At 39.3% G+C, this 26,012-nt stretch overlaps 3 protein-coding genes across 8 annotated transcripts in view; 2 read left to right on the top strand and 1 right to left on the bottom strand.

The window, feature by feature from the left end:
- The window catches only part of LOC117994071 (zinc finger protein 271-like), a 166,921-nt gene extending 163,407 nt beyond the window's left edge, over positions 1-3,514 (top strand). For all 4 annotated transcript variants that reach the window (XM_069507443.1, XM_069507442.1, XM_069507444.1 and 1 more), the window contains exon 9: positions 1,759-3,514. The gene's annotated coding sequence lies outside the window, so the exon portion shown is untranslated. The remainder of the gene's footprint in view (positions 1-1,758) is intronic.
- The window catches only part of Cog7 (conserved oligomeric Golgi complex subunit 7), a 145,450-nt gene that overhangs the window by 102,760 nt on the left and 16,678 nt on the right, over positions 1-26,012 (top strand). The window contains exons 2-7 of one of the 3 annotated variants that reach the window (XM_069507511.1): positions 18,596-18,659; positions 18,747-18,833; positions 19,388-19,468; positions 20,559-20,732; positions 20,812-20,958; positions 22,248-22,365. In XM_069507511.1, the coding sequence (XP_069363612.1) occupies positions 18,657-18,659; positions 18,747-18,833; positions 19,388-19,468; positions 20,559-20,732; positions 20,812-20,958; positions 22,248-22,365 (610 nt within the window). In that variant the 5' untranslated portion in view covers positions 18,596-18,656. Of the gene's footprint in view, positions 1-18,525; positions 18,660-18,746; positions 18,834-19,387; positions 19,469-20,558; positions 20,733-20,811; positions 20,959-22,247; positions 22,366-26,012 lie in introns of those variants that run through there. The other 2 variants (XM_069507512.1, XM_034982245.2) reach the window with 2 other exon arrangements.
- On the bottom strand, positions 11,916-17,725 carry LOC117994069 (uncharacterized). Its single transcript, XM_069507361.1, has 5 exons — positions 17,612-17,725; positions 17,491-17,531; positions 15,630-15,741; positions 13,994-15,013; positions 11,916-12,612 (listed from the first exon to the last, which is right to left on the bottom strand). Exons 3-5 carry the CDS (start codon positions 15,719-15,721, stop codon positions 11,916-11,918), a joined length of 1,809 nt encoding a protein of 602 aa, XP_069363462.1. The 5' UTR covers positions 15,722-15,741; positions 17,491-17,531; positions 17,612-17,725.

The raw sequence follows: 26,012 nt of genomic DNA, 5'->3' as shown, positions 1-26,012 counted from the left end.
TAGGTGTAACCTGTCGGAAATATCTGCTCGCCTCGCTGGAATGCGTTTCCCCTCGCGCTTTCCCGAAGCTCGCCCGTTTTCGCCTATCCAGTACCGTAGCCTACGCAAATGCGTTGCATGACGTCATTAAGCCAGGTTCACAGATATTTCCGACGGGTTGTACATTACTTTCTGCCTCTTACTGTAAAGTAACTACTGTGTCCGAACTCAGAGCGCAGCGAGGGCGGGTCGGCAGAAAATAAATTATAATAAGTAGTGATTGATTATACAGTGCGACAAGCCTCTCTTGGCACTTGAATGACATTAACAGGGGGGCGCTGTTGGAGAACAAAGGCTTAGAATATTCAAACAAGAACAAAGGGGACACTTGACGGCAACGTTAGTTCCGATCTTTGCCACGCGCCAAGATAGCTTTGTCCCACTGTAATAGATTGATTATAAATATCGGATGTTCCCATCAATATCCAAGGATATTTGGGATAGCACGTCCATTATGTCACCGCTGGCACGAGTCGTGTCCCGTGACATTTCGCGACCCTATTATACGCGCGATACTATTTATAATGACACTATTACACTGATCTGGGGCGACCGCTTCCTGGTTCACTGATTTGATCGATATCTTAATACTAATAATATTATAAACTAGCTGACCCTGCGAACTTCGTTCCGCCTAACAGTCGATTCAAATTTTTTAATTTTTTTTTAAATCCCCACGATTTAGGACTTCAGTACTTTGCAGCATCAGGATTGAGGAGTTAGGATCCGAAGTTCAATGATGTAGCCTATGCTTGGTACCTAAAATAATTTTGCATCATCCGCAGTTCCTGAAACATTATAGTTTAGGAGTGCTGTACCCTACATCATCAGGGTTGAGGAGTTGAGACTTGAAGTCTGAGAATAAAGTCGTTGCTTGGTACCTACAATATGAATTCACTATGAACACTTCCTGAATCTTGATAACTCAGGCGGGCAGTAACCCTGCAGCATCAAGATTAAGGAGTTGAATCCAGAATTTTTTATGTGACGAAAACTTTTTTTGTTGATTTAAAAAAAAAATTGCAAATCGGTCCAGAAACCTCGAAAAAATCGATGTAGAAAAAAGAACCACCTCCTTTTTGACAGTCGGTTGAAAACCGATTACCTTGGAATATTTACGGAACAATTTTTAAAATATCCCCTTTCTAACAAAAAAAGAATGAATGAAATCGGACTACGCGTTAATAAATTACAACTCAGTATACATTTTAACTTTCATCCCCTCTCCTACGGGAACCATGCTGAATTTCGGGATAAAAAGTATCCTATATTCTTCCTCATAGTATGACCTAAAATCGTACCAAGTTTCATTGGAATCCATTCAGTAGTTTCAGCGTGATGCGCGGCCGTGATACAGACAGACAGACAGACAGACAGACAGACAGATAGACAGACAGACAGACAAAAATGAAAAAAAATACAGTTTTGGGTTCAGTATCGATTATAGAGTGCCCTCGAAAAAAAATTTTCAAAATATCTTCAATGTACAGAATTTGACCTGTTACAGTTTTATTATAAGTATATAATATATAATATATAATATATAATATATAAATAAATAAATAATATTGATGTCAAAGTTTGGAGTCTGCCAATCTGCACTAGGCCAGCGTAGCCCATGACCTAGGTCAGTCTCATTCTGAGAAGGGGGGGGGGGGGGGGAGGGGATAGGTTAATAATTATGTTTGGTACAGAGGTAACTTGCATCCCAGAGACTAGGTGACTAAACTAGCGGCACGCTATGATGGCCGGTTTGACGTTTGTCCGCTCATGAAGTTCCGTATTAATTGATAACGACTTTGAAGGAAATAATTGTATTACTTTATTGACGATAGTGATGTGCAGAGATTCATAAATTTTATCGAATGTAGTTTTAGGTTTAGGACTCAAAATTTATTTATTAAATTGATTTCTTAAATGTATACAAGTGTAGAAAAATCAGTTTGCACCATTTAAGGGGTGAATGTACTTGTGAATATGAACAATTTTCACTATGTGGACAAACCTCTGAAATCGCAAAAAAATATCAATAAATTTTTAAAATGGAATCTAATACGATCGTCACATAGGATCGCTGGCTAGCACAACTACTACCTCCGGCAAACTCGCGTCAATGCTCAATGCAAAACAAAGCAGTTTCGAATTGACGTTGCTTCGAAAAGTATAAACTGTCAGTGCAATGCGATTGTGATATAGTTTTGACCTGGCTTTGGATTTCAAATATTGATACTGCATTACTGTTGACCCTTGCTCGTTAATTTGGACTCTGTTCAAGCCCTTTGTTGTGGATTTCGTCGATATGACCGAACGTACGCAGAGAACTGTTCTAAATAGTCAGACACGTGAGTTCCTAATACGCCTTCGTAACTATTTCGATCGTGAAGCTCAAAATGGAGGGCCAATTTTACCTATAACGTCAGTGGTTGAACGCGTAGCTGATGCGCTTAATATTGGACAACGAACTGTTAGACGGATAACTAAAAAAAAATATGGCGAGACTGGCACAGAAGAAAATAAACTTCACACACCAAAAAAGAGAAAACGAGCAAAACCAGTCGTAGGCATCGATAGCTTTGATGCCGATGCTATCCGAAGACATGTTTACGGCTACTATTTACAGAAGGAGTATCCAACAAGAAAAAAGTTGGTGCATTCACTGAAGGAAGCTGGATTATTCTTCGGTGGGGAAAGTTCTTTAACGAAGATTTTGAAGACCATTGGATTTCGATACAAAAAATGTAACAAACGCAAAATATTGATGGAAAGATTTGATATAGCGATGGCAAGGTATACTTTTTTACGGCAAGTGAAAGAAATCAAAAATTGGCAAAATGTTGTGTTCTTGGATGAAACATGGCTTAATGCTAACCATACTGTAGGCCGTTCTTGGAACGATGACACAGCAGCATCTACTTCCAAAGTTCCTGTAGGAAAAGGATCGCGACTTATAATTTGTCACGCCGGAACCATCAACGGGTTTGTCGAAGGTTCTCTCATGGCTTTTGCGTCAAAAACCACTGGAGACTATCATGAAGACATGAATGGAGAAAAGTTTACTGAATGGTTTACCTCAATGTTGTGTAGCCTCCCTGAACCATCTATTATAATTATGGACAACGCCCCATACCACTCGATGCAAATTGACAAGCCACCTGCCCAATCCCAAAAGAAAGCTGATATCGTCGCATGGCTTCGTAAAAATGGCGTAGATGCAAACATGAATATGTTAAAAGCGGAATTAGTACGTCTTTTAAAAGAAAACAAACCAACCAAGATCCGATACGTCATTGACGAAATAGCATTAGAACATGGGCACAGAGTTATACGGTTACCGCCTTACCATTGTGAGTATAATGCGATTGAGTTGGTGTGGGCTCAAATTAAGGGATATGCTGCAAGACACAATACAGAACCCCCATTTACCACAAAAAAAATGCTAAAATTATTAGAAGAAGCTTGTGAACATGTGACTAAAGGAGACTGGGAAAAGGTTGTGAATAGAACTGTTAAATTAATAAGGGAAGATTATGAAAGAGATGTGAAAATAGATAATATTATAGAAAACGAACATATAATTATTAATGTATGTGATGATAGCAGTGACGACAGTGAAAATAGTAGTATGGACGAATCTGATTAATTATGGCCTTTTGTGGCACCTTTTTCGGTATCTTTTGTATTCATATGTTTCTTGTGTGCATATAAAGTATGTATATTCATTTTCGTTCAAATATTCAGTTCGTTCAAATAAATTAAATAAACATATACATTTTTGTTTTATTAAACCTATTTAATCAGGTACAAAAACAAAACTTAATTGTTTTTTGTTCGAGAATAAATTGACATTCCACATCACTATTGTAATGTGTCAAACCGGCCATCATAGCGTGCCGCTAGTGTAGGTATAGGCTGCTTTTTATTCCAAATCATTAAAGAGTTACCCGCACGATTTAAAAAATTTAAATCCACGTGGATGATTTGCATCCCGGAGGATGGATACTTTTTATTTCAAACAATCAAAGAGCTAAGTACGGACCAAGGGATCACAAAAAAAAACTAAATCCACGCGGATGAAGACGCGGACATCATCTACAGTGCGACAAAGCTATCTTGGCGCGTGGTGAAAATCGGAACTAACGTTGCCGTCAAGTGTCCCCTTTGTTCTTGTTTGAATATTCTAAGCCTTTGTTCTCCAACAACGTCCCCCTGTCAATGTCATTTAAGTGCCAAGAAAGCCTTGTCGCACTGTAGTCTACTATATTTTTTAGTGTTTTTATGTTTGTACGTGAATAAAGGCAACTGTAATTAGCACATCTTTTTTTCTATTCGTCCGTGGTCTGTCATCGACCGTAGTGATAGCGGAGCAGCTGTTACTTTTGGCAATACATCAATTTAACGCTACTGTAAGAATGTAACACGGACGATTTGACACACATTTATCATTGCGGATCAATTATATTTTATATTTCTAATTGCACAGATTAAATAGGGCCTTGGTAGAGTCATGAAACTTTGACACTTTTGGCGCATTAGTACAATACAAAATTACCTCGCATTAAGTCCTAGGCTAAGAAAGCTCAGTGGCCCTACCGCGGTTGTTTGATAGCTACAATGTCACGATCGCAATCATCTCTGATTGGTTAATGCTCGCTCACTATTGGCCACAATGCATTGTTGCAACAAGAATCGCACAAATTCAGCCAATCAGAACAATTGAGATTGTAATAATGATTGATGCAGGTTTTAGACAATCGCCCTGCTGAGTCACTCAGCGGGTGACGGAGAGTGCTATGTGCGGAGTTTCTCTCCGTGATCAATGAGGAAATGAAGAGATCCATAGGAGAACTAGAGTAACCGACATAGCTCAACGGGTTGCGAAGCTGAAGTGGCAATGGACAGGGCACATAGTTCGTACAACCGATAGATGTTGGGGTCCCAAGGTGCTAGAATGGCGATCTCACACCGGAAGACGCAGCGTTGGAAGACCCCCCCATTAAGTGGACGGACGACATCAGACGAGTCGCAGGGAGTCGCTGGATGGCGGCGGCGCAAGACCGTGGCGTATGGAGTACCTACAAGAGATCTATGTCCAGCAGTGGACGTCTATTGGTTGATGATGATGATGATGAACGCTACTGTAAGAATGTAAGACGGACGATTTGACACACATTTATCATTGCGGATCAATATATTTTACAATTCTAATTGCACAGATTAAATAGGGCCTTGGTAGAGTCATATCACTTTGACACTTTTGGCGCACTAGTATAAGCCCCGCAAATTGCTAATGCGCGTGGCCCCATTTTAGTGACGTCAGCACTAGACTGGAGTTTCGAGCTGATGGTATATTTTGATTTCAGCTGACGTCAGAATGACGTCATTTCGATGTTAATGAGACATGGTTCCAGCGCAATAGCAATTTGCGGGACTTATACAATGCAAATTACCTCGCATTAAGTCCTAGGCACAGCAGATTTTCTAGATAAATCTATATCCATCCATAATAATATTATAAACGCGAAAGTGTGTCTGTCTGTCTGTCTGCTAGTCTTTCACGGCCCATCCATTCAACCGATTTGGACAAAATGACAATTTGGTACAGAGATAGCTTGCATCTCGGAGAAGGACATAGGCTAAGGAGTTCGTGGATTCAGATTTTTAAAAATCCCGTGGGAACTCTTTGATTTTCCGGGATAAAAGTAGCCTATGTCCTTTTCCAGGTCTTTATTTATACCCATGCAAAAAATCACGTCACCGTTGCGACGTGATTGAAGGACAAACCAAAAGGGTACTGATGGTAGGTAAGTACGGTTTCAGGATTTTTGAAAATTATACCTGAGCAAAGCTGGGACATGCTAGATAGACAAGTTTACCTATGTAGGTACCTACCTATTTTCTGAAGAGATAATTTTAAACGTAATTATACAAAATAATATATAAATTATATAAAATAATTATACAAATACACAATAACATAAGATAAAAATATCTCGAGCAATGTCGCGTCTGTCTACATTAATAAATGTCTGTATTCTATTCATACTAATAATATAAAGGCGATTGTCTGTTTGTCTGTCAGCTAGATTTTAACGCTGAGCCAAATTTGATACAATTCAGTACAGAGTTATCAGTTAGCTTACATCCGCGGGATGAAAATAGGCTTGTTTTGTCCTGGAAAACCAAAAAGCTTCAGGGGATTATTTAAAAACCTAAATCCACGTGCATGAAGTCGCGGAGGTAATTTTTTTGGTACAGAGATGGCTGGCATCCTGGAGACTGACGTGGGCTACTTTTATCCCGGAAAATCAAAGAGTTCCCACCAGATTTTTTAAAACTTAGGTAGGTATATACACGCTAACGAAGTAGTGGGCATCACTTAGTATCCAATAGTTATTTAAACACTTGTGATGTGTTTCTTTTAACATCCACGTAATTTATTTTAGAATACTTCCTTGTTAATAAATAAAGCTAATGTTTTGTTGTGTTACAAATTTTACGCAAATCTGCAAACCTATTAACTACGTATCTCAATTCTCAGTGGACATAATTATATTTTATTATGTTACTTATACATATACTTACTTATATTATGCAGTATCCAGGAAATATGTAACTGTCAAATTCCTTATTTAGAGTAAGATGACATTTTTAATAGACGAATAAAGATAAGTACCTAAGTATATCTATCTATTTTTTTTTTATAAAAATTATGTTAGCGAAAACCGCCTTCAACTAAGTTTAAAAGTTCGTTTAAAAGTTGAAGGAGAATATTCATATGAACGTGAATATAGTAGGTATGGACTATGGTTAGGTAAGTAATAATGGTAATCAAGTACCTAGATAAGTATAGGTACTTATGTTAGCTTCAGTTTTAAGTTTGCTTAATAATTATCACCACTATATCTTACAATTCCAACAACCGACGATCAAAAAGTGTACCTAATTTATAACCTATTTTGAATAAATTATTTAAATTGAATTGAACTAAATTAAAAAATGTGAAGAATACATTTCATAATTGGCTGAAAACAAAATCCTTAACACTTAACAACTTACGCGTCGAGCATCCCTAAAAATGGGGTAAATATTTTTTTACTGACAACACTATAACGCAACACATGCACATTTAATGCGCTTTTTGAAAAGTAAACAAAGAAATACGCACACTTGAACAATTTCATATTTCGAATCGATAGTCTTTCACAAACAAAGAGTCGATTTATTTTTTGTTTGTTCTCAAAAATAATTTGTTTGTTTTTTTTAAATCTATAAATCGGGACACTTTTTTTTAGCGCGTTGGTTTGAAAGCGACGCGACGCAAACTGGGTGTACTTTATCCGCTCTACATTGGCTAGGAAGCGCATGGAACGAATTGAGTCGCAATAGATCTAATTTTAAAAGATCTCTTCGTTCTTACATGTATTTCTACGTAAATAATATTATAGTGTAATATTTACGATTTTTCTGCATTTAATAATTTATACAATAGACAGTTTGAAAATATTATTATAGTGACTATTATTATTTTCCCGTCTATTAAAGTTTTCTCTCTGTTTAGGGTTCTTTACGAAATTCGTCCATCAAAGTCATATAACATTTTTTTTTTATTGAACCACCAATAGATTCATTTAAAAAATATTATTCAAATCCTAGGTGCTAATTTATTACATAATTCAAATTAAAGGCGGCTACAGCATGCGTCCGCGACAGGTTAAGATGGCAATCGGGGTGAGGACGCTCCGCACACCCGCACAGCCCCCGTAGTAGCCCAGTGCGGACTAGCGCGGGTGACATGCGGGCGTGCGAGGCGTTCCACCGCCTCATACCCCGATTGCCATCTCAACCTGTTTACCCTGGTACGGTACCGTAAAAACTAGGATACTTAAGTTATCGGCTCGCACATCCATAAATAAATTACTTAATATGTTTCTATGCGCGCTATCCTAATAAAGCTTTTTATCACTTCGACTCTATTCATTCTCTGTTCGTCGCGACGCAAAGCTTGCATTACATCTATTCTTATATCGAGTTCAGCGCTGCAAGTGCATAAGATGCGGACGTTTTTAGATTACAACATTTAAACGATTATGAAATAAATAGATTATGAATTATTTATAACATAAAATCTGATCAATCTGTTAGAAATGTATTTATAGATAAAAAGTATCTTACCTTATCTTGTATATATATTTTGGAACTATGCATATTTATTAGAAACAACACTGAGTATTTTGTGGGAAATAACACAAAAAGAGACAACTTGCGTACAAAATATAAATACAACATAATTGTACCCCAAAATAACTGCTACACTTTCTCAAAAAGCGCATTTGCATTTGGTGTTAAAAATTTTAATCATTTGCCACTCAATATTAAAAAAACAGAAGGCAGTTATGTTTAAAAATAAATTAAGAAATTGGTTAATTAGTAAGGCCTTTTATAATATTAATGAGTATTTTTATGAAAATTATTGATGTAAGTATAGTATGTAAGTACCTAGGTAGTGTTTTTTAGTTTAGTAAACAAAATAGTTAAAAATTGTAATATTTAAAAAATATTGTATGTAACCAGTATTGCACGCCACAAAGTGGCAAACTGTTAGAACTTTATAACAAGTATAACACCTAATGTACCTACACAGTTAATGCAATAAAAATTTATTCTATTCTATTCTATTCTATTCTATTCTATAGGTAGGTATAGTAAAAATGACTCTTCACGCGCCATTTTAACTCTATGGGTCAACTGTCATGTCAAAAGTAGGTACGGTTAAAATAATAAGGACTAAACTAAAATCGTACTTTTGACATGAAATTTGCCACAAAAAGTTAAAGTTTACACGTGATAGGTATAGGTTTTTCAGGATCATCTTCTTCCCGCAAAAGAAATAGGTACAGTAGGACAAGGCTCTCTTGGCACTTGAATGACATTGACAGGGGGGCGCTGTTGGAGAACAAAGGCCCCCGCAGACCACAAACTTTTTATCGGCCGATAGTTTGGTCGGTTTCTTATTCAGTATGAAGATGTATGTAAGTGCGCAAATTATAACGTTTTTTTTAAAGAATATTAGCCATATTGAATGACTAATATTCCCCTTTCCTCTCCAATTAAGCGTCAGGCTTGTGCTAGGAGTAGGTACGACAATAGTGCAACGGGCGGGATTTGAACCGTCGACCTTTCGGTTTTCAGTCCACTCCTATACCGGTTGAGCTATTGAGGCTCAACATCATACTGATTAAGAAACCGACCAAACTATCGGCCGATAAAAAGTTTGTGGTCTGCGGGGACTCTATATTCAAAGAAGAAATATTCAAACAAGAACAAAGGGGACACATGACGGCAACGTTAGCTCCGATTTTCACGACGCGCCAAGATACCTTTGTCGCACTGTTACATTTGAATTTTCATGGCGGCCATTTTGAAATTTTTATTTTGAACTCTACCTATCACGGTTCACGAGATACAGCCCGCACTCGTAGCAGACGGTTTAACAACGGAAGCTTAGTAATTATTTCAAAGTAAATATAATAGATGATTTAATAGGCCCGTTGGCAACCTTCGGGCATGGAATCCTAAAAAACTAAATGTATTTTAAAAGTGTTGAAAAATACGGCAGCGGTGTGCGAAAAACGTGGCATTGAAAACTTATCTACTATAGCTTATCCCCGCGACTTTATCCGCGTGGACTAGGTACACAAATTTCAAACCCTTATTTTACCCCCTTAAAGGTCGAATTTTCAAAAATCCTTTCTTAGCGAACGTCTACGTCATAATAGCTATCTGCATGCCAAATTTCAGCCCGATCCGTCCAGAAGTTTGAGCTGTGCGTTGATAGATTAGTCTGACTTGACTGACTAGTCAGTCAATCAGACACTTTTCCTTTTAATATATTTAGATTATAGATAGATACAGATTAAGTACATATTATGATGCATTTTAATTGCTCAAAATCGTAATTTTCGACATCAATGCTTCAAAACGCACGTAACTAAAAATATACTTTTCTATAAACTTTTTTTTTTTTTTTTTAATAGGCTACTTGACAATTTTTTTAAGTTGGTCTTAAATGGTTAATATTTGTCCTATTATATCAAAAAAATTAACACTATATTCTAATGTATTTTCTATACACTATATTCACTATTTTCACCTGTCTAAGAAAAATATTTTTTTAAATTAAAGTTTTACGGTTTTTAGGGCGCAAAAAAATATAGTGTTAATTTTTTTGATATAATAGGACAAATATTAACCATTTAAGACCAACTTAAAAAAATTGTCAAGTAGCCTATTGAGATACAAGTTAGCCCTTGACTGCAATTTCACCTGATGGTAAGTGACTATGCAGTCTAAGGTGGGAGCGGGCTAACCTGGAAGGAGTATGGCAGTTTTTATTAAACCCATACACCTTTGGTTTCTACACGGCATCGTACCGGAAGGCTAAATCGCTTGGCGGCACGGCTTTGCCGGTAGGGTGGTAACTAGCCACGGCCGAGGCCTCCCACCAGACCAGACCAGAAATTTAGAAATTATAAAATTCCAAATCCCTGCCAGGAATCGAAACCGGAACCTCCCACTAATAAGACCACAGCGCTAACCATTGCGCCAGGGAGTTCGTCAAAACTTCATGAAATAACAGTTATAAATAAACACTCCAAGAACAAAGAGGCAAGCACATGTTTTGACGTAAGCTAATAGATAATGTCCACGCAATTAGGCGGCCACTAATTATAACACGCGGCTTATGCCAACGCGGCAACGTTTATTAGGGTTCCGTACCTCAAAAGGAAAAACGGAACCCTTATAGGATCACTTTGTTGTCTGTCTGTCAAGAAACCTACAGGGTACTTCCCGTTGACCTAGAATCATGGCAGGTAGGTAGATCTTATAGCTGACATTTGGGGAAAAATCTGAAAACCGTGAATTTAGGGTTAGATCACACAAAAAAAAAAATTGTGGTTATGAACTAATAATTAGTATTTTCAACTTTCGAAGTGAGTGACTATATCAAGTGGGGTATCATATGAAAGGTCTTCACCTGTACATTCTAAAACAGATTTTTATTTATTTTTATGCATCATAGTTTTTGAATTATCGTGCAAAATGTCGAAAAAATACGACTGTAGTACGGAACCCTCATTGCGCGAGCCTGACTCGCACTTGGCCGGTTTTTCTTTTGTTTATTAACTTGCGTAGTAATAAATACCTATTACAGTAGGTACGCGGCAGAAAATAACGTACATCGGCCTTTAGAAGGAGATGACGGATTTTTAGAACGTTGTCTCTGTCGTTGAAACCGACAAAACGTCATGTAGCCGAAACGTCATTCTTAAATGCCGCGTACTGTACCTATAGTACACGACTAGTCGAGATGGCAATCGGGGTGTGAGACTGGGGGGATGCCCCGTACACCAGCGCCGGGATAGCGCGGGAGCTGTGCGTGGAGTTTCGTCCCCGTCGCCAACTCGACCTGTCGCGTAATATACCTACCCTCCACACGGCCCCATACCTCTCGGTTTATCATCATCATGATCAACTCATTACCGGCTCACTACACGGGTCTCCTCTCAGACTGAGAAAGGGTTTTGCCATAGACTAACTGGCCGAGTGCGGATCGGCAGACTTCATATATTTTTTAGAACGCTCAGGCATGCAAGTTTCTTCAGGATGTTTGTGATACTTAATTACTTAAAACGCACGTAACTCTGAAAAGTTAGAAGTGCGTGCCCAGGATCGAACTCCCTATGACCTAAACCCCTCTCATTCTGTTTTCGTTAACCTAACAGCTCCCCTGTAGTATGAGTCATAAAATAAAATAAAATGACTCACCAAACAATGAATCACTTGATGAATCACAAATACAATGAGTCACATGCAACTCATTGTAAGGGCATTTTCTCTAATTTTGTTAATTCAAGCATTTGGGAAAACAAAAATAAAACAGCAAAGTAGAATTTATTCAACAGATTTATTCGCTTCAGTCTATGCTGGAACTTCTTCAGCCGTTCCTCATTTGTCAACGGCCGCTTGATCTTACAATATTTAGTTTCGCGACGACCGTTCACTACATTCCCACCAAGCGCTCCATATATGACACGTTTGATCATCTTCAGTTCAAAGTACTTTTTACCACAGACCGCACAAGGGTATCTAACTCCTGGTTCGTTCATCGTACTACCCATTAAACTATACTTCACATTCATTTTAACTTTGAAAAAGCTGAAACACAGTTCACATACGTTCATAATTTTTGATAAAACGTTCTGCGTGGCACAAGTCTTCGAGTGTAGGTTCAGTTCAATCACGGAATCCTTCGTGAACTCCTTCCCGCAACTGTGACAGTCGTATTGGTGATAGTTTCTCACGTGTGACAAGTATCGACGGAATCTCAAGGAGCATTTCGTACACTTGAAGGTTTGGTGCTTCTTCTCGACTGGTGCCCCGGGATGTTCCCTCGCTATGTGTCTATGTAAATGTACGTGGCTACCAGCGATGAACTTGTCACAAAAGGTGCATAATCTGGGACGACACTGTTTAAAGTGAATGTGTGTGGGCTCGTGCTGTATAAGAAGTAGTCTGAAAAGAAAAAAAAAAACTAGAGCATGCTAGCGTATTACGTAGATATACCCTGCAATATACCCCGTAGGGGTTGTATTTTCAAGAATCCTTTCTAAGCGGATGTCTAGCACAATAGCTCAATTTCAGCCCGATCCGTCCATTAGTTTATTTTTTAATTTGGATTTTTTTATCTATCTCAATTAGAAAAAATGCAATACAGCCCAATATGGCTTTGAACTCATGGATTTCTTGACAACCTTCAAAAAGTTCTTGTGAGTCGTATAATATGACTCATCGTTTTGCGAGTCGCGTGTGACCATTGTTTTATGAGTCGTATGTGACTCATCAAACGAAAAAATACTTAAGCTTGCTGTGCTTTTCTTAATATATAAAAGGAAACTGAATAAATAAAAAATCTTGCTGACAGACAGACGCAAGGAAGGACGGACTGACAAACAGATGGACCGACAGACGGACGAACGGACGGGCAGTTCCCTAATTCCTATTACTAAGCCCTCTTGTCTCATTGGCACCCTTCGGATATAGAAACCTAATAATGTATTCGCTAACAATCGAAAACTATCGTTTGTTTTCGATTGTTCAATTTTATTGTTACTTAGCGCGCAGGTCTGGGACGTATGAATCGACAATTGAATGTGCAATTGATTTAGATTTTCAATTTATTCCTTCAAGACCGTACGCTCCGCATTCGTAGGCTTAGCAATAATTCGAATAACCGAACAATCGGACATTCAAGTGTCGATTTTTATTCGATTGTTGTAGTCAAGAATCGACAATCGCCTTCTTGTTCTTCGCTCTGAGCTGGTTTCCGCATTTAAAATCGACAATCGACTGTTCAGTTGTTCGATTATTCGATTGTTTTTTTGCAACAATCGACTCACCTATTTGGGAATACTCTATGACAAAATTTGCAACTAAATATGCCAGGCTTTACTAAATCTGTATAATGTACACTTCTGTATGTAGACTGTGGTACAGGCACGTCACTTCTGTCTACATTCTGTACATTATTATCGTTAAATCCAGCTCCATTAAATTTTTCAACTTTTGGTATTTTGCTTTGAGCAAAATTGTCATATTCATAATCATCTGATTAAAGACTTAGTAATTCCTATTGCTAAGTCTCCGTTGTTAAATGTGCATTTTATATTTAGATTTTCGATTTATTCGTTCCAGACCGTGCGCTCCGCATTCGTAGGCTTAGCAATAATTGATTCGAATAATGGAACAATTTTATTGAACAATCAAGTGTCGATTTTTATTCGATTGTTTGGTCAAGACGATAAATCGACAATCGATTGTTCAATTGTTCGATTCATTCGATTGTTTCTTTGTAACAATCGACCACCGATAATAAAAGTCCAGCCTATTAACTCACCTATTTGGGAACACTCTATGACAAAATTTGCAACTAAATATGCCAGGTTTTACTAAATCTGTATAATGTACACTTCTGTATGTAGACTCTGGTACAGGCACGTCACTTCTGTCTACATTCTGTACATTATTATCGTTAAATCCAGCACCATTGAATTTTTCAACTTTTGGTATTTTGCTTTGAGCAAAATTGTCATATTCATAATCGTCTGTGACTAAATTATTGCATATGTTGTTATTCATCTTAGGTTTCTCAATATCACCATTCTGTGTTCGTTCATCACGAAAATTACTTCTGATCATTGCGCTAATTAAATTTTGTATGGGTGTATTTCTTATACTTAAAGAATTCCTACTATTAGAGAGGTTTTTAATGTCGTTTTGTGGTGTGAGATTCTTGAAACCGGGCATTTGGTTGGTTGGTTCATTAAACATTTGGTTGATTGGTTCATTAAACATTTGGTTGATTGGTTCGTTAAACATTTTGACTTTGCATTCCGTGATCAGATCCCCCAAAACGTCGTCATCGAATAAACCGCCTTCTTCGAATCTCAATCTGCTCTTAATCGAATCAGAATTTTCACTATAATCATTTCCCGTTATATCAACATCGACTATTCCGTTATCACAATTATTATCTTCGACTTTCATTGCTTCGTTTTTAATGTCTAACGAATTGCATATGTGATTCTCTTTTATATCATCCGTGTTTTCTTGTTTGATAATACTCTTTTCTATAATCAAATGTCTAGTTGTATTATCAGAATTATAATCATCATGCATTTCAAGTATAGAATTGTAATTATCATATTCGTCAGAATTTTCAAATTTTATTTTAGGGCTCCCTAATATATTATTAACATTTTGAGTAATTATTGCTACATTTGGATGTTTAGTTTTGTGGTGGTTATACAGGTCCTCTTGGGTTGGGAAGTAGTAGAGGCAGAAGTCACATTGGTGCCAGTTTTGTTTCATTAACGGTATAATTATGTGTGAAGCATTGTGAATTATGCTATCGAATCTGAAAGCAGAAAATATAAATAATTTAATATATTGTATTATTATTAGACTATGCAGCTTTCACTGATTTATATCTATATCAGATGTGCTTGGAGTTTTCCAAATGTCTTTCCAATCTATTGTTGAACTGGTTAACATAACCACATCCTTAGGCAATTTATTCCATATGTGATAGTACTTTCTTTTGAGAGGCATGCCCGGGATCACACTCCCGACCTCCTGAATATGAGATGGACGTCTCTTACTATTATGAACGTGCGAACTGGGTCATAAATAATTTTTGTTGGACCTCTCTTACAGGCCTTCTGAAACTGGAACCTGATGCATTGCCTGCGTCTGAACGGCATCCCTTTATCGGTAACGACTTCTGCAGCATTCTCGCAACCCTTGATCGTAATGTTTTATGACCCCGTTTGCACGTTCGTAATGGCCTTAGTATAGGCTATCATACCCGCCAATTGTCTATCGCAATCGTCAAAAAATTCTGCCCTTTGATTGGTTGATTCGCTGTTTACATTTTTTCACAGCCAATCAAAGGGCAGAATTTTTTGACGATTGCGATAGCGATGAAATGGTTACTCTTACACAATCGGGGGGCTGGTTCTAGAAACATTTACCTATTCTTAAATGTTCTATCACAAAAGTCGCAAGGTTCATGGCCACTCCTCAGCAGTGCTCTGTAGTGATTGAGAGAGCTGTCCACCGCCATATTTTATGTGATTAACTTGTCTGAAAATATAAATGAGAAAAACATTTTTTAGGGTTCCGTACCTCAAAAAGAAAAACGGAACCCTTATAGGATCACTTTGTTGTCTGTCTGTCTGTCTGTCAAGAAACCTACAGGGTACTTCCCGTTGACCTAGAATCATGAAATTTAGTAGGTAGGTAGATCTTACAGCTGACATTTGGGGAAAAATGTGAAAACTGTGAATTTAGGGTTAGATCACACAAAAAAAATTAAACTGTGCGTGTGCGAGTCAGGGTCGCGCAATGAGGGTTCCGTACTACAGTCTTATTTTTTCGACATTTTGCACGATAATTCAAAAACTAAGATACATAATAATAAATAAAAATCTGTTTTAGAATGCACAGGCGAAGCCCTTTCGTATGATACTCCACTTGATATAGTTATCTTACTTAGAAAATTGAATATTCTAATTATTAGTTTATGACCCAAATTTAATTTTTTTTGTGTGATGTAACCACAAATTCACGGTTTTCAGATTTTTCCCCAAATGTCAGCTATAAGATCTACCTACCTGCCAAATTTCATGATTCTAGGTCAACGGGAAGTACCCTGTAGGTTTCTTGACAGACAGACAGACAACAAAGTGATCATATAAGGGTTCCGCTTTTCCTTTTGAGGTACGGAACCCTAAAAAAATATTGTGTGCACGCAAACAATTCACATTTCCAATATATGCTATCTACCAGTGTGTTTTCTTATTGTTATGTGATAAAACATTTGTTCCATTTCAAGAGTATGAAAAAAAATGGCCAAGTGTCCAAGTCCATCCCATCATACAAGAAACAACACTTTAATTTATGGCAGCCATTTAGAATTTTTTATTGTTTGTCATATAGCAGCAATAGAAATACATATTCTGTGACAATTTCAACTCTCTACCTATTACAGTTTACAAGATTCAGCCCGCTGACATACGGATGGACAGATGGATCAACCCTTTGTCAAAACTCAAAAGATTAGACATTGTTTGATATAGGTAGTTAGGCCTCCTATTAATCTAACTAGCTTTATCCTATGACTGTCAGATTTCATTGGAATCCAATTAGATTTTAATCTTACATAGGTAAGAATTTTTCAAAATCCTTTCTCAGTGGAGGTAAACTTTATAAAAAGAACCTATCTATTATACAAAATCTCCAGTATATAGACACAGCAATTTAAGCTGTAAGTAAGGTAAGGTCATTATCTAGCTTATGCCTGCGACTTCGTCTGAACTACACAAATTTCAAACTCCTGTTTTACACCTTTATGGATTGAATTTTCAAAAATCCTTTCTTAGCAGATGTCTATGTCATAATAGATATCTGAATGCCAAATTTCAGCCCGATCAGTCCAGTAGTTTAATCTGTGCGTTGATAGATCAGTCAGTCAGTTTTTCCTTTTATATATTCCTACAGGACTACTCTTAAATCTTACAAATACCAGATACAATGGGTACAAGAATTTCAGGATTTCAGAATTTTCTTTAATTACTTTAGATCCAAGATCAAGATACTTCATTACCTACCTTAATGCCCTTAATAGGAATTTAAATTTGCCAACAAAACACATTAGAAAGATTTGTAAATTAGCTAAGTACTACATCATTAACCGACTTCTTCTAAGACTGATTTTGAACTCTCGTAGTAAGCTCATAGTGCTCTCTTGTCAATACAAAAACGCGTAACATGAAACTCACTTGTTTCATAAAAAGTGAAAAGCGTAAATTAAATTCTTTAAAATCTTCTTACCTGCCTGACACATTCACATTTTCCAAAGAATAAAACTAGAACTAAAAGTAATAAAGGATTAAATAAGTAATATTAATATATAAATAATAAACTCTATTCAAATTTTAAATTATGACACTACTTTTAATATTTACATATTTAAAATGTTTTTATTTTACAGTGGTTTATTTTTATATGCAATACTTCAGAAAAAATAAATACTTTTTTATATCTAATCCGCCATTTTATTTTAGCCACAGACTAAAATGTAGGCATGTTCCATACTCTTTGGCCACAGACTACCCACAGACCGTCACAGACAAGTAATTCAAAAAGGTCGTAAAACATATGAAGTACGACCGCTTAGAGCTATTACTGAGTAGATTTGGAATTTGGACCTAAAATGTATTAACTATATAGAGCAATCCTAAAATTAATATCAGTGCTGTCAATGATAAAAAAATACTTTTGTGATTTAAATGGGTTTCAGTAATTCACCAGATTATTTGTACGAAAAATATCAAATAACTTCGTAACTAATGCACTTTTAAGAATCGTCTTGTTGGTAATGTGGGTGACATTAGCAACAAGACGATTCTTAAACTATATCTTTTTCGCTCTGGACGTTTCCGCACTTAAACGTTTCCGTCTGTTGTGTATTGGCAACATATATATCTTTATATGTTGCCAAAAGTAGTTGCTAAAACTTGTTGACGGAACTTGTTGCTGAAGGTTGTTGCGGAAACTTGTTGTCTAAACTTGTTAAAGAAACTTCTAGCGGATACTTGTTGATGAAATTCGTTGCCGAAACTGGTTCTTGAAACTTATTGCGGAAACTTTTTAGTGAAACTTGTTACTGAAAGTCGCTGATAGGTACTGGTTGTCGAAACCGGTTGCAAAAACTTATTGCGGAAACATTTATTGAAAGTTGTTGCTGAAATTTGTTGAAAAGAAGCAAAGAATTTAGGTTTATGTGCATGGTCGGTGGTATTGACATCATGATTGACATTAGGCTCAAAAGGGTTAGAACCTAGAGCCGTAAATCAATCGTAAAAAAAACATGACATTGGCAAATGACATCTTAACATAACCTCTTTTATATGTTACAAAGTTTTTAGTAATCTAGTGTTTACAAACAAAAAGTTAAAAAGTGTTTTACGTGATTACAATAATTTTAACTAATAAAAATGGTTTGTTGTTATTTAGCTTATTAAAGTAACCTGGGTCATGAACTCTCATATGATTATTTAACTTATTACCTGTAAAATTGTCGGCAGGACTTGAAAACATTTTCCGATAATGATTTTGACCCCAAGAAATGGATTAATAAAGCTTGGAGTACCAGTGAGAATCAAGAAAAAGAGGTATATTTAAATAATGTTATTTTATTGTATCACTATCAGTATGGTATAATAATATTGTAAATTGAACATTTAAAAAGAGCAACCGCCGAGTTTCTTGCTGGTTCTTCTCGGCAGGAATGGCATTCCGAACCAGTGGTAAATTAAACTATCTGACGATTCAAAAGCACTTGTAAAAGATTACTTGAATAAAAATATATTCTACTAGCTTATGCTCGTGACTTCTTCCGCCTGGACTACACAAATTTCAAACCATTGGGAGTTGAATTTTCAAAAATTAGCGGATGCCTCCGACATAATAGATATCTGCATGCCGAATTTCAGCCCGATCCGTCCAGTGGTTTCAGCTGTGCGTTGATAGATCAGTCAGTCAGCTTTTCCTTTTATATATTTAGATTCTATTCTATGACTCAAAATAGTTAACGCCCACTGAGATTTTTGTCTCTGTCATTTGTATGGGATCACGTAACAGAGAGCCCTATATTAACATGTTTCCATAGATAGAGTATAGAAATGAACAGACTATATATACAAATATCTGAAAATATACTTTTCAGATATTTGTGGCTAACACGGTGGCGAGGCTGCAGCTATACATGAAACAGCTGAGCAACTCACTTGATGAGACTACTACTCAGGTATTTCATTGTTTTACCTATTTATAATATGTCTAGGCAGAGTTTGTTGTGGGCTCTTCTCAGACCTCAACCCTGATTATTTAAGATTTTTCGATTGGTAAACTTAGGAGACGAGGGGGTAGTTGATTCAACTACCAACAAAACAACTGACTTGTGACCAGAGTTGAGTAGTGATTTTGATTGGTAGTTGATTCAACCACCAATTGGGGCATTTCACGTCAAGCGGACAACCAAAAAAAAAATTTAAAATTTAGAATTCGATAAAAAAATTAAAAATGTTAACTTTTTAACTATGAGAAACAATACTTTTAGTTTTTTTTTACAAATGAATTGATACAAATAATAAGCATCCAAAAAATAATGGACTTCATTCTTAGTAAAATTTTAAAAGCTCATAACTCAGCAATAAAGCATCATACGAAAAAAACATTGTGTGTGTACATCCACGTCTACTAGAAGTATAACTGACCAGAGTATAAACAAAATTCACGACCTCATTTTTTTTTTGGCTGTCCGCTTGACGTGAAATGCCCCAATTGTAAAAAGAAAGTACGTAAGGATATTCTTCGTCAGTTTTATTTAGTTGACATGTTGATGTGAACAGCAAACAAAAGAGAATGACATTTATATTAGTGAGCTTATAAATAAACCTACCAAGAAGTATTTATTCTAACAGTTTTCGACATTTTGCATGATAAATCAAAAAATCGTCATCATCATCATCAGACGAAGACGACGACGGACATACAGACAGACAACGAAGTTTTTTTTTTAAATCCTTATTGTTGAGTGCCAATTAGCTACTCAATAATATTACGATCTAGCCTAATGTATGACTAATAAGTAATTTTATTTTAACCTAAACTTATAAATTATCTTATATACTAAGAAATTGTCCACTTTCTTGATTTGAGATATGACACTTTGTTCACGTGTTCTTTCAGACAAAGAAGTGATCCTTCCTGATAAGGGTTCCTTTTTTTTCTTTTTAGGTACGGAAGCCTAAAAATATATTTTGTAAAATGCGTGTGTGATGCAATATAGCTCGATTTCCAGCATTATCCTCTACCGCGTATGGTTTCGGCAACAGATAGTATCGTCCATACCACGCGTGCTGCAAGACGCCTCGACTCTTCAGCTGGAAGGTGCGCTGCTGCAGCAGAAGCTGCTGGCGCTGGAACAGCAGGTGCAAGGAGTGGAGGAGCAGACGGGACACTCCATCCAGAGCTTGCAGAGGATCGATCAGCTAAAGAGCAGTTTAGAGGTAATATTACAAACAAGCTGATGCCCGCGACTTCGTCCGGGTGGAATTCGTTTTTTAATTTGCGTGTTTTTGTTTACAGATGGCAGCATCAGCACTTCGCGAAGCTGACAAATGGGTGGCCTTGGTTACTTCACTGGAAGAAATCCTGGAATCCGGAGTGTCCACACAGAAGGACAAGCTGGCAGAGCTGGCGGATCAAGTCACAGCTATGACTGCCAGCTTGGAGGTACTGCTTTGTTTTTTTGCTCCTGGTACTTTATGTATTACTAGCTTATGCTCGCGACTTCGTTCGCGTGGAGTAAACAAATTTTAAACCCCTATTTTACACCCTTAAACTTGATTTTTAACTATGACATTTCAACATATTATGAGCTTAATAAAATATGTCATACTGCTAATTGCAAAAATATTAACTACAAAACTTCAAACTTCTAACTTCAAAACTGACAGACTTTCATACAAACTTCAAACCCCTATTTTACCCCTTTGGGGGTTGAATTTTGAAAAATCCTTTCTTAGCGGATGCCTACGTCACAATAGCTATCTGCATGCCGAATTTCAGCGCGATCCGTCCAGTAGTAGTTAGCAGTAGAGCTGTGCGTTGATAGATCAGTCAGTCAGTCAGTCAGTCACCTTTTCCTTTTATATATTATATATATCGGCAGAGAGCTCTAGGATCGTCTTATTTCCTTCTATTGGGCGTTTATCTACAGGGTTATTATGTTGGCTTAATAGGAACGCGGGATTCGATTCTACACAAGTACACAAGTCGTTTCTCTTACCATCTTCAAACCATATTGTTTTTCTTACGTGTCCATGGTAACCCAGATTGTGTCATAATGCGTAGACTCGATCAACGCCACTAGACAACGTTTGCGTCCCGATTACTGCCGAGTATCTCCGACATATAGATTTAATTTAGACGAAAGACTAAGCAGCTTTCGCTGATGCGTGTATATCACAAGGGTTTTTGGAGTTTTCCAAATGTTTGTCCAATCTATTCTTGAACTGATTAACAGAACTTGACATAACTACATCCTTAGGCAATTTATTCCATATAGCTGATCCCCGCGGCTTCGCCCGCATGTATATAATATAGCCTATGACACTCAGGAATAATGTAGCTTTCTATTGGTGAAAGAATTTTCAAAATCGGTTCAGTAGTTTCAGAGATTACCCCCTACAAACAAACTTAACGACATTACCTCTTTATAATACTAGTATAGATGTGAACAACTCTGTTGCAAGCTACAGTTGGTGTCACGCAAAAGGTCTCCGACCCTGAACTTGCGCAGTGAGTGATATATTGCTCTATATATTTGGTTTTTCATCAAAAGACCTGCTCTTGTACCTGCGCAGTGGGTGATTGAGAGCGAGCTCATGTATGTATATGTATAACAAAACCCAGTTTACCCTCGACTTAAATGTCTGCACTCGCCTTCGGCTCGGGTAGATAAACGTCTCGGCTAAAATGGCTTGTTTTACGTCCTTGTTGTACAATCTAGTATTTTCCAGGTACTGAGTGATTCACCCGACTATGAAACAAAGAGGCTACAGTTGGAAACTCTATACAATAGACTCGAAGCGGCCATCACACCACCTTTCATTGATGCGTTAACACAAATGGACGCTGGTAAGTATCCTATGTCTAAGGAAACGGTGACTGACTGACTGATCTATCAACGCACAGTTCAAATTGCTAGGCGAATCGGGCTGAAAGGCATGCAGATAGCTATTATAACTTAGACATCCACTTGTAACGTAGCATGAGAGAAGGGATTCCTGCCTTGGGGGCAAGGAAGGAAGGAAGGGAACTTGATAGCTAATCGGGGTTTCTTAAAAGAAACACAGATTGCACAAAAAGCATAAAAACGCTTTATTATCCTAGAACCCTTAAATCTACTATACAATTTATTTACACAATATGTCTGGCCTACTCGACGTACGGGAGATTCGATTATAATAATAATAATAATAACCGCCGTGTGGCACCGGCAGAGGAGAATGTTGCCACCCCTTCTCATCCCGTGGGTGTCGTAAGAGGCGACTAAGGGAAACGGGGAACTAATTAGCATCATTTAAGTTCCCCTAAATCTGGCACGCTGGCCACAGAAACAGCCTCCTCGGGGACCTGAGTGGACCCCGAGTGATGTAACCACCACTCACCCCCCCCCCCCCTTTTTATGATGATGGACAACAATATACGGAATGTGCGAATAGGGCCGCTACCTGGGGGTCGCCAGGGCGCGCCTGGAGCTGGCGCTGGGCGTAGCAGCATACGGGCCGCCAGTATCACCACCAGTCGACCGGCACCACTACCTAGCCGGCCGACAAACCCATCATCCCCACCAGAGGGCTTGGCTCCGACAGGGTCCACTAGGGCCCAATTTTCGGCGCCCGCCGCTGGTGGTGTACGTCGCATGAGATGGACGTCTCTCATGAACGAGAATGTCATGCGTGCGTACTACAGGGCGACAGGAGGGGAAACCGGACGGACTGGCTACCGAGCGGCAATGTACCGCGAGTTCCTGCTGCTCGAGCCGAACTTAACTGTCACGGAACAAAACCTGGCAGACCGGGCTCGGTATATTCAGCGTTCGAACATCTTTAACGCTACCGAGCTCGAACGATTGCGACGTGAGGCTGTTCCAGAAGTGTCAGCACCAACCACAGAGCAAATCGACTCCCAGGCGGTGCCTGCCCCTGAAGAGACGAATACCATCTCACAAGATTTGCCTGTGGAGGATGGCACCGAAGAAACAGTCTCCCTGGATATAGAGCGGATGAGAGGGATTCTAGAAGAGGCGATTTCTGAAATCCGGAGCGCTCCTCTAGAGAGTCGTCCGCGGCTCTCCCGACTCACGCTAAATGTAGCGACGCGGGATGTCATTGAGGCCATAAACAAAATGCTGCCTCAACATCTGGAAAGCAGCACTGGCCTGGGTGATACGGCTTCTATCCTCTTCGACGCGGCGCTCGCCGTGCACCGATTTATCGGTGCCAAGACTCCGGGACCGGGGCGTGCTGCTGCTGCAAGGCGCAGTGCGGAACCGGCCTGGAAGAAGAGAATAGAACGCCGTATCACTCTGGCCAGAGTCCTCATTGGCAGACTGCAAAGCTTCAGGTCGGGCAACACTAGGCCAAGGATTGTGCGCTCTGTTGGAATTGCGTTTAACGGGTGTGGGGTCAGGCTGGACCAGCCCGATATTGCGCAAAAGCTAACAGAGCGCATTGACGACCTGAAGCAGAAAATCGCTGCATGGGGGAACCGCATCCGACGATACTCGGAAAGAGTCGAGCGATTTCAGCAAAATCGCCTCTTCTTGAGTGATCAGAAAAGGTTCTACAAGAGACTGGAGTGCCCAGCAGTCTGCTCTACCTCTCAGCGACCGGACCCGGCCGACCTCGTCACTTTTTGGCGGGGTGTGTGGTCGAGGGAGGTAGAGCATGAGGAGGGCCCTTGGATTGAGGCGATAGAGGAAGCATGTGCCTCAATAGAGCCGATGAACCCGATCGCCATCTCTACGGAGGATGTAGCTGGTGCAGTAAGGCGGGCCCCGAACTGGAAAAGCCCGGGACCCGACGGACTACATCACTACTGGCTGAAGGGTTTTTCGGTTTGCCATGCGACCTTGGCTCGACAATTTCAAGAGGCTCTCGAGCAGAGGACACTCCCGAGCCTTTTCACTACCGGGATCACTCATTTAGCTCCAAAGTCCACCGATACCACTGATCCGGCTAAGTACCGTCCTATTACGTGTCTTACTACCATCTATAAGACACTGACATCTGTTTTGAGCCTCAAGATCTCCCGTCACGTGGACGAGAATAACATCATATCTGGGGCTCAAAACGGATGTCGGGGCGGTAGTCGTGGTACTAAGGAGCTCCTTCTCATCGACTCCGTTGCGGGCCAACTGGTCAAACGCAACCGTCGGAATTTCTCCGCCGCCTGGATCGACTACAGAAAGGCATTCGACTCGGTGCCCCATTCATGGCTCCTGAGGGTCCTTGAGCTATACAAAGTCGATGGTACAGTTCGAGACTTCCTCGGAGAATGCATGGGGCAGTGGAGTACGATTCTGTGTCTCCATGGCGAGCGGCTGGCGGATGCCGATGACCGGATAAGGATAGGAAGGGGTATCTTCCAGGGTGATTGTCTGAGCCCGCTTTGGTTCTGTCTGTCTCTGAACCCACTCAGCACTTTGCTGGAGGGTTCGGGGACAGGCTTTCAGTTTCGGAGAGGAGGGACAAAAGTGCCTCACCTTCTCTACATGGATGACCTCAAACTGCTGGCACCCAATGCCACCCGCCTGCAGGAGCTGCTGAATGTCACCACTGACTTTAGCAATTCCATCAGGATGGAGCTTGGGCTGGACAAGTGTGCGGTCATGCATGTGGAAAGGGGACAGGTAACTCATTCGGCTGAGATGAGTCTCGAGCCGTCCACCATCAGAACCCTCTCTGAAGCTGAGTCATACCGGTATCTGGGCATGTCACAGTCGCTAGGGGTAAAAGAGACGGACGTGAAACAGTCTGTTTGCGAGGCCTTTTTTGGCCGTCTGACAAAAATCTGTAAAAGTTATTTGTCAGGCGCCAATAAAATCCGAGCTTATAACGGCTGGGTCATGCCCGTTCTCATGTACACCTTTGGCGTGCTCAGATGGACTCAGACCGAACTTGACGCCCTGGACAGAAAAGTCCGCACAACTATGACTCTTTATCGCATGCACCACCCAAAATCGTCTGTGATGAGGTTGTATATCCCCCGGAAGTGTGGTGGTCGAGGCGTATTGAGCGTCAAGACCATGCATAACCGGGAGATAGCCAACCTCAGAACCTACTTTGAGACGATGAGGGGGTCCCCCATGCATAGAGAGGTCATAGAATGTGATAAAGGACTCACCCCACTATCCTTAGCCCAAACCGAGTGGCAGAAACCGGTGGTACTTAGCACCTCTGACCGGGAGGCCGTATGGAGGGAGAAGGAGCTGCACGGACGCTTTTTTAAAGCTCTTAATGAGCCACACGTAGATAAAAAAGCGTCCGTGCAGTGGTTGCGCTTTGGTGACCTCTTCGGGGAAACCGAGGGTTTTGTCTGTGCGATACAAGATCAGGTGGTCAAGACGCGGAACTACCGAAAGTACATTCTGAAAGATGGCACTCATGACATCTGTCGAGCTTGTCGCCATCCCGGCGAGTCACTCAGACATGTGCTTTCGGGATGCTCAGCGCTTGCCAACACTGAGTATCTGCACAGACACAACCAAGCAGCCAAAA

This window comes from Maniola hyperantus, chromosome 26, assembly GCF_902806685.2.
Source record: "Maniola hyperantus chromosome 26, iAphHyp1.2, whole genome shotgun sequence".
Taxonomy (NCBI): Eukaryota; Metazoa; Arthropoda; class Insecta; order Lepidoptera; family Nymphalidae; genus Maniola; species Maniola hyperantus.
Note: the sequence above shows the minus strand (reverse complement) of the source record. Positions and strands in the feature narration are given on the sequence as shown.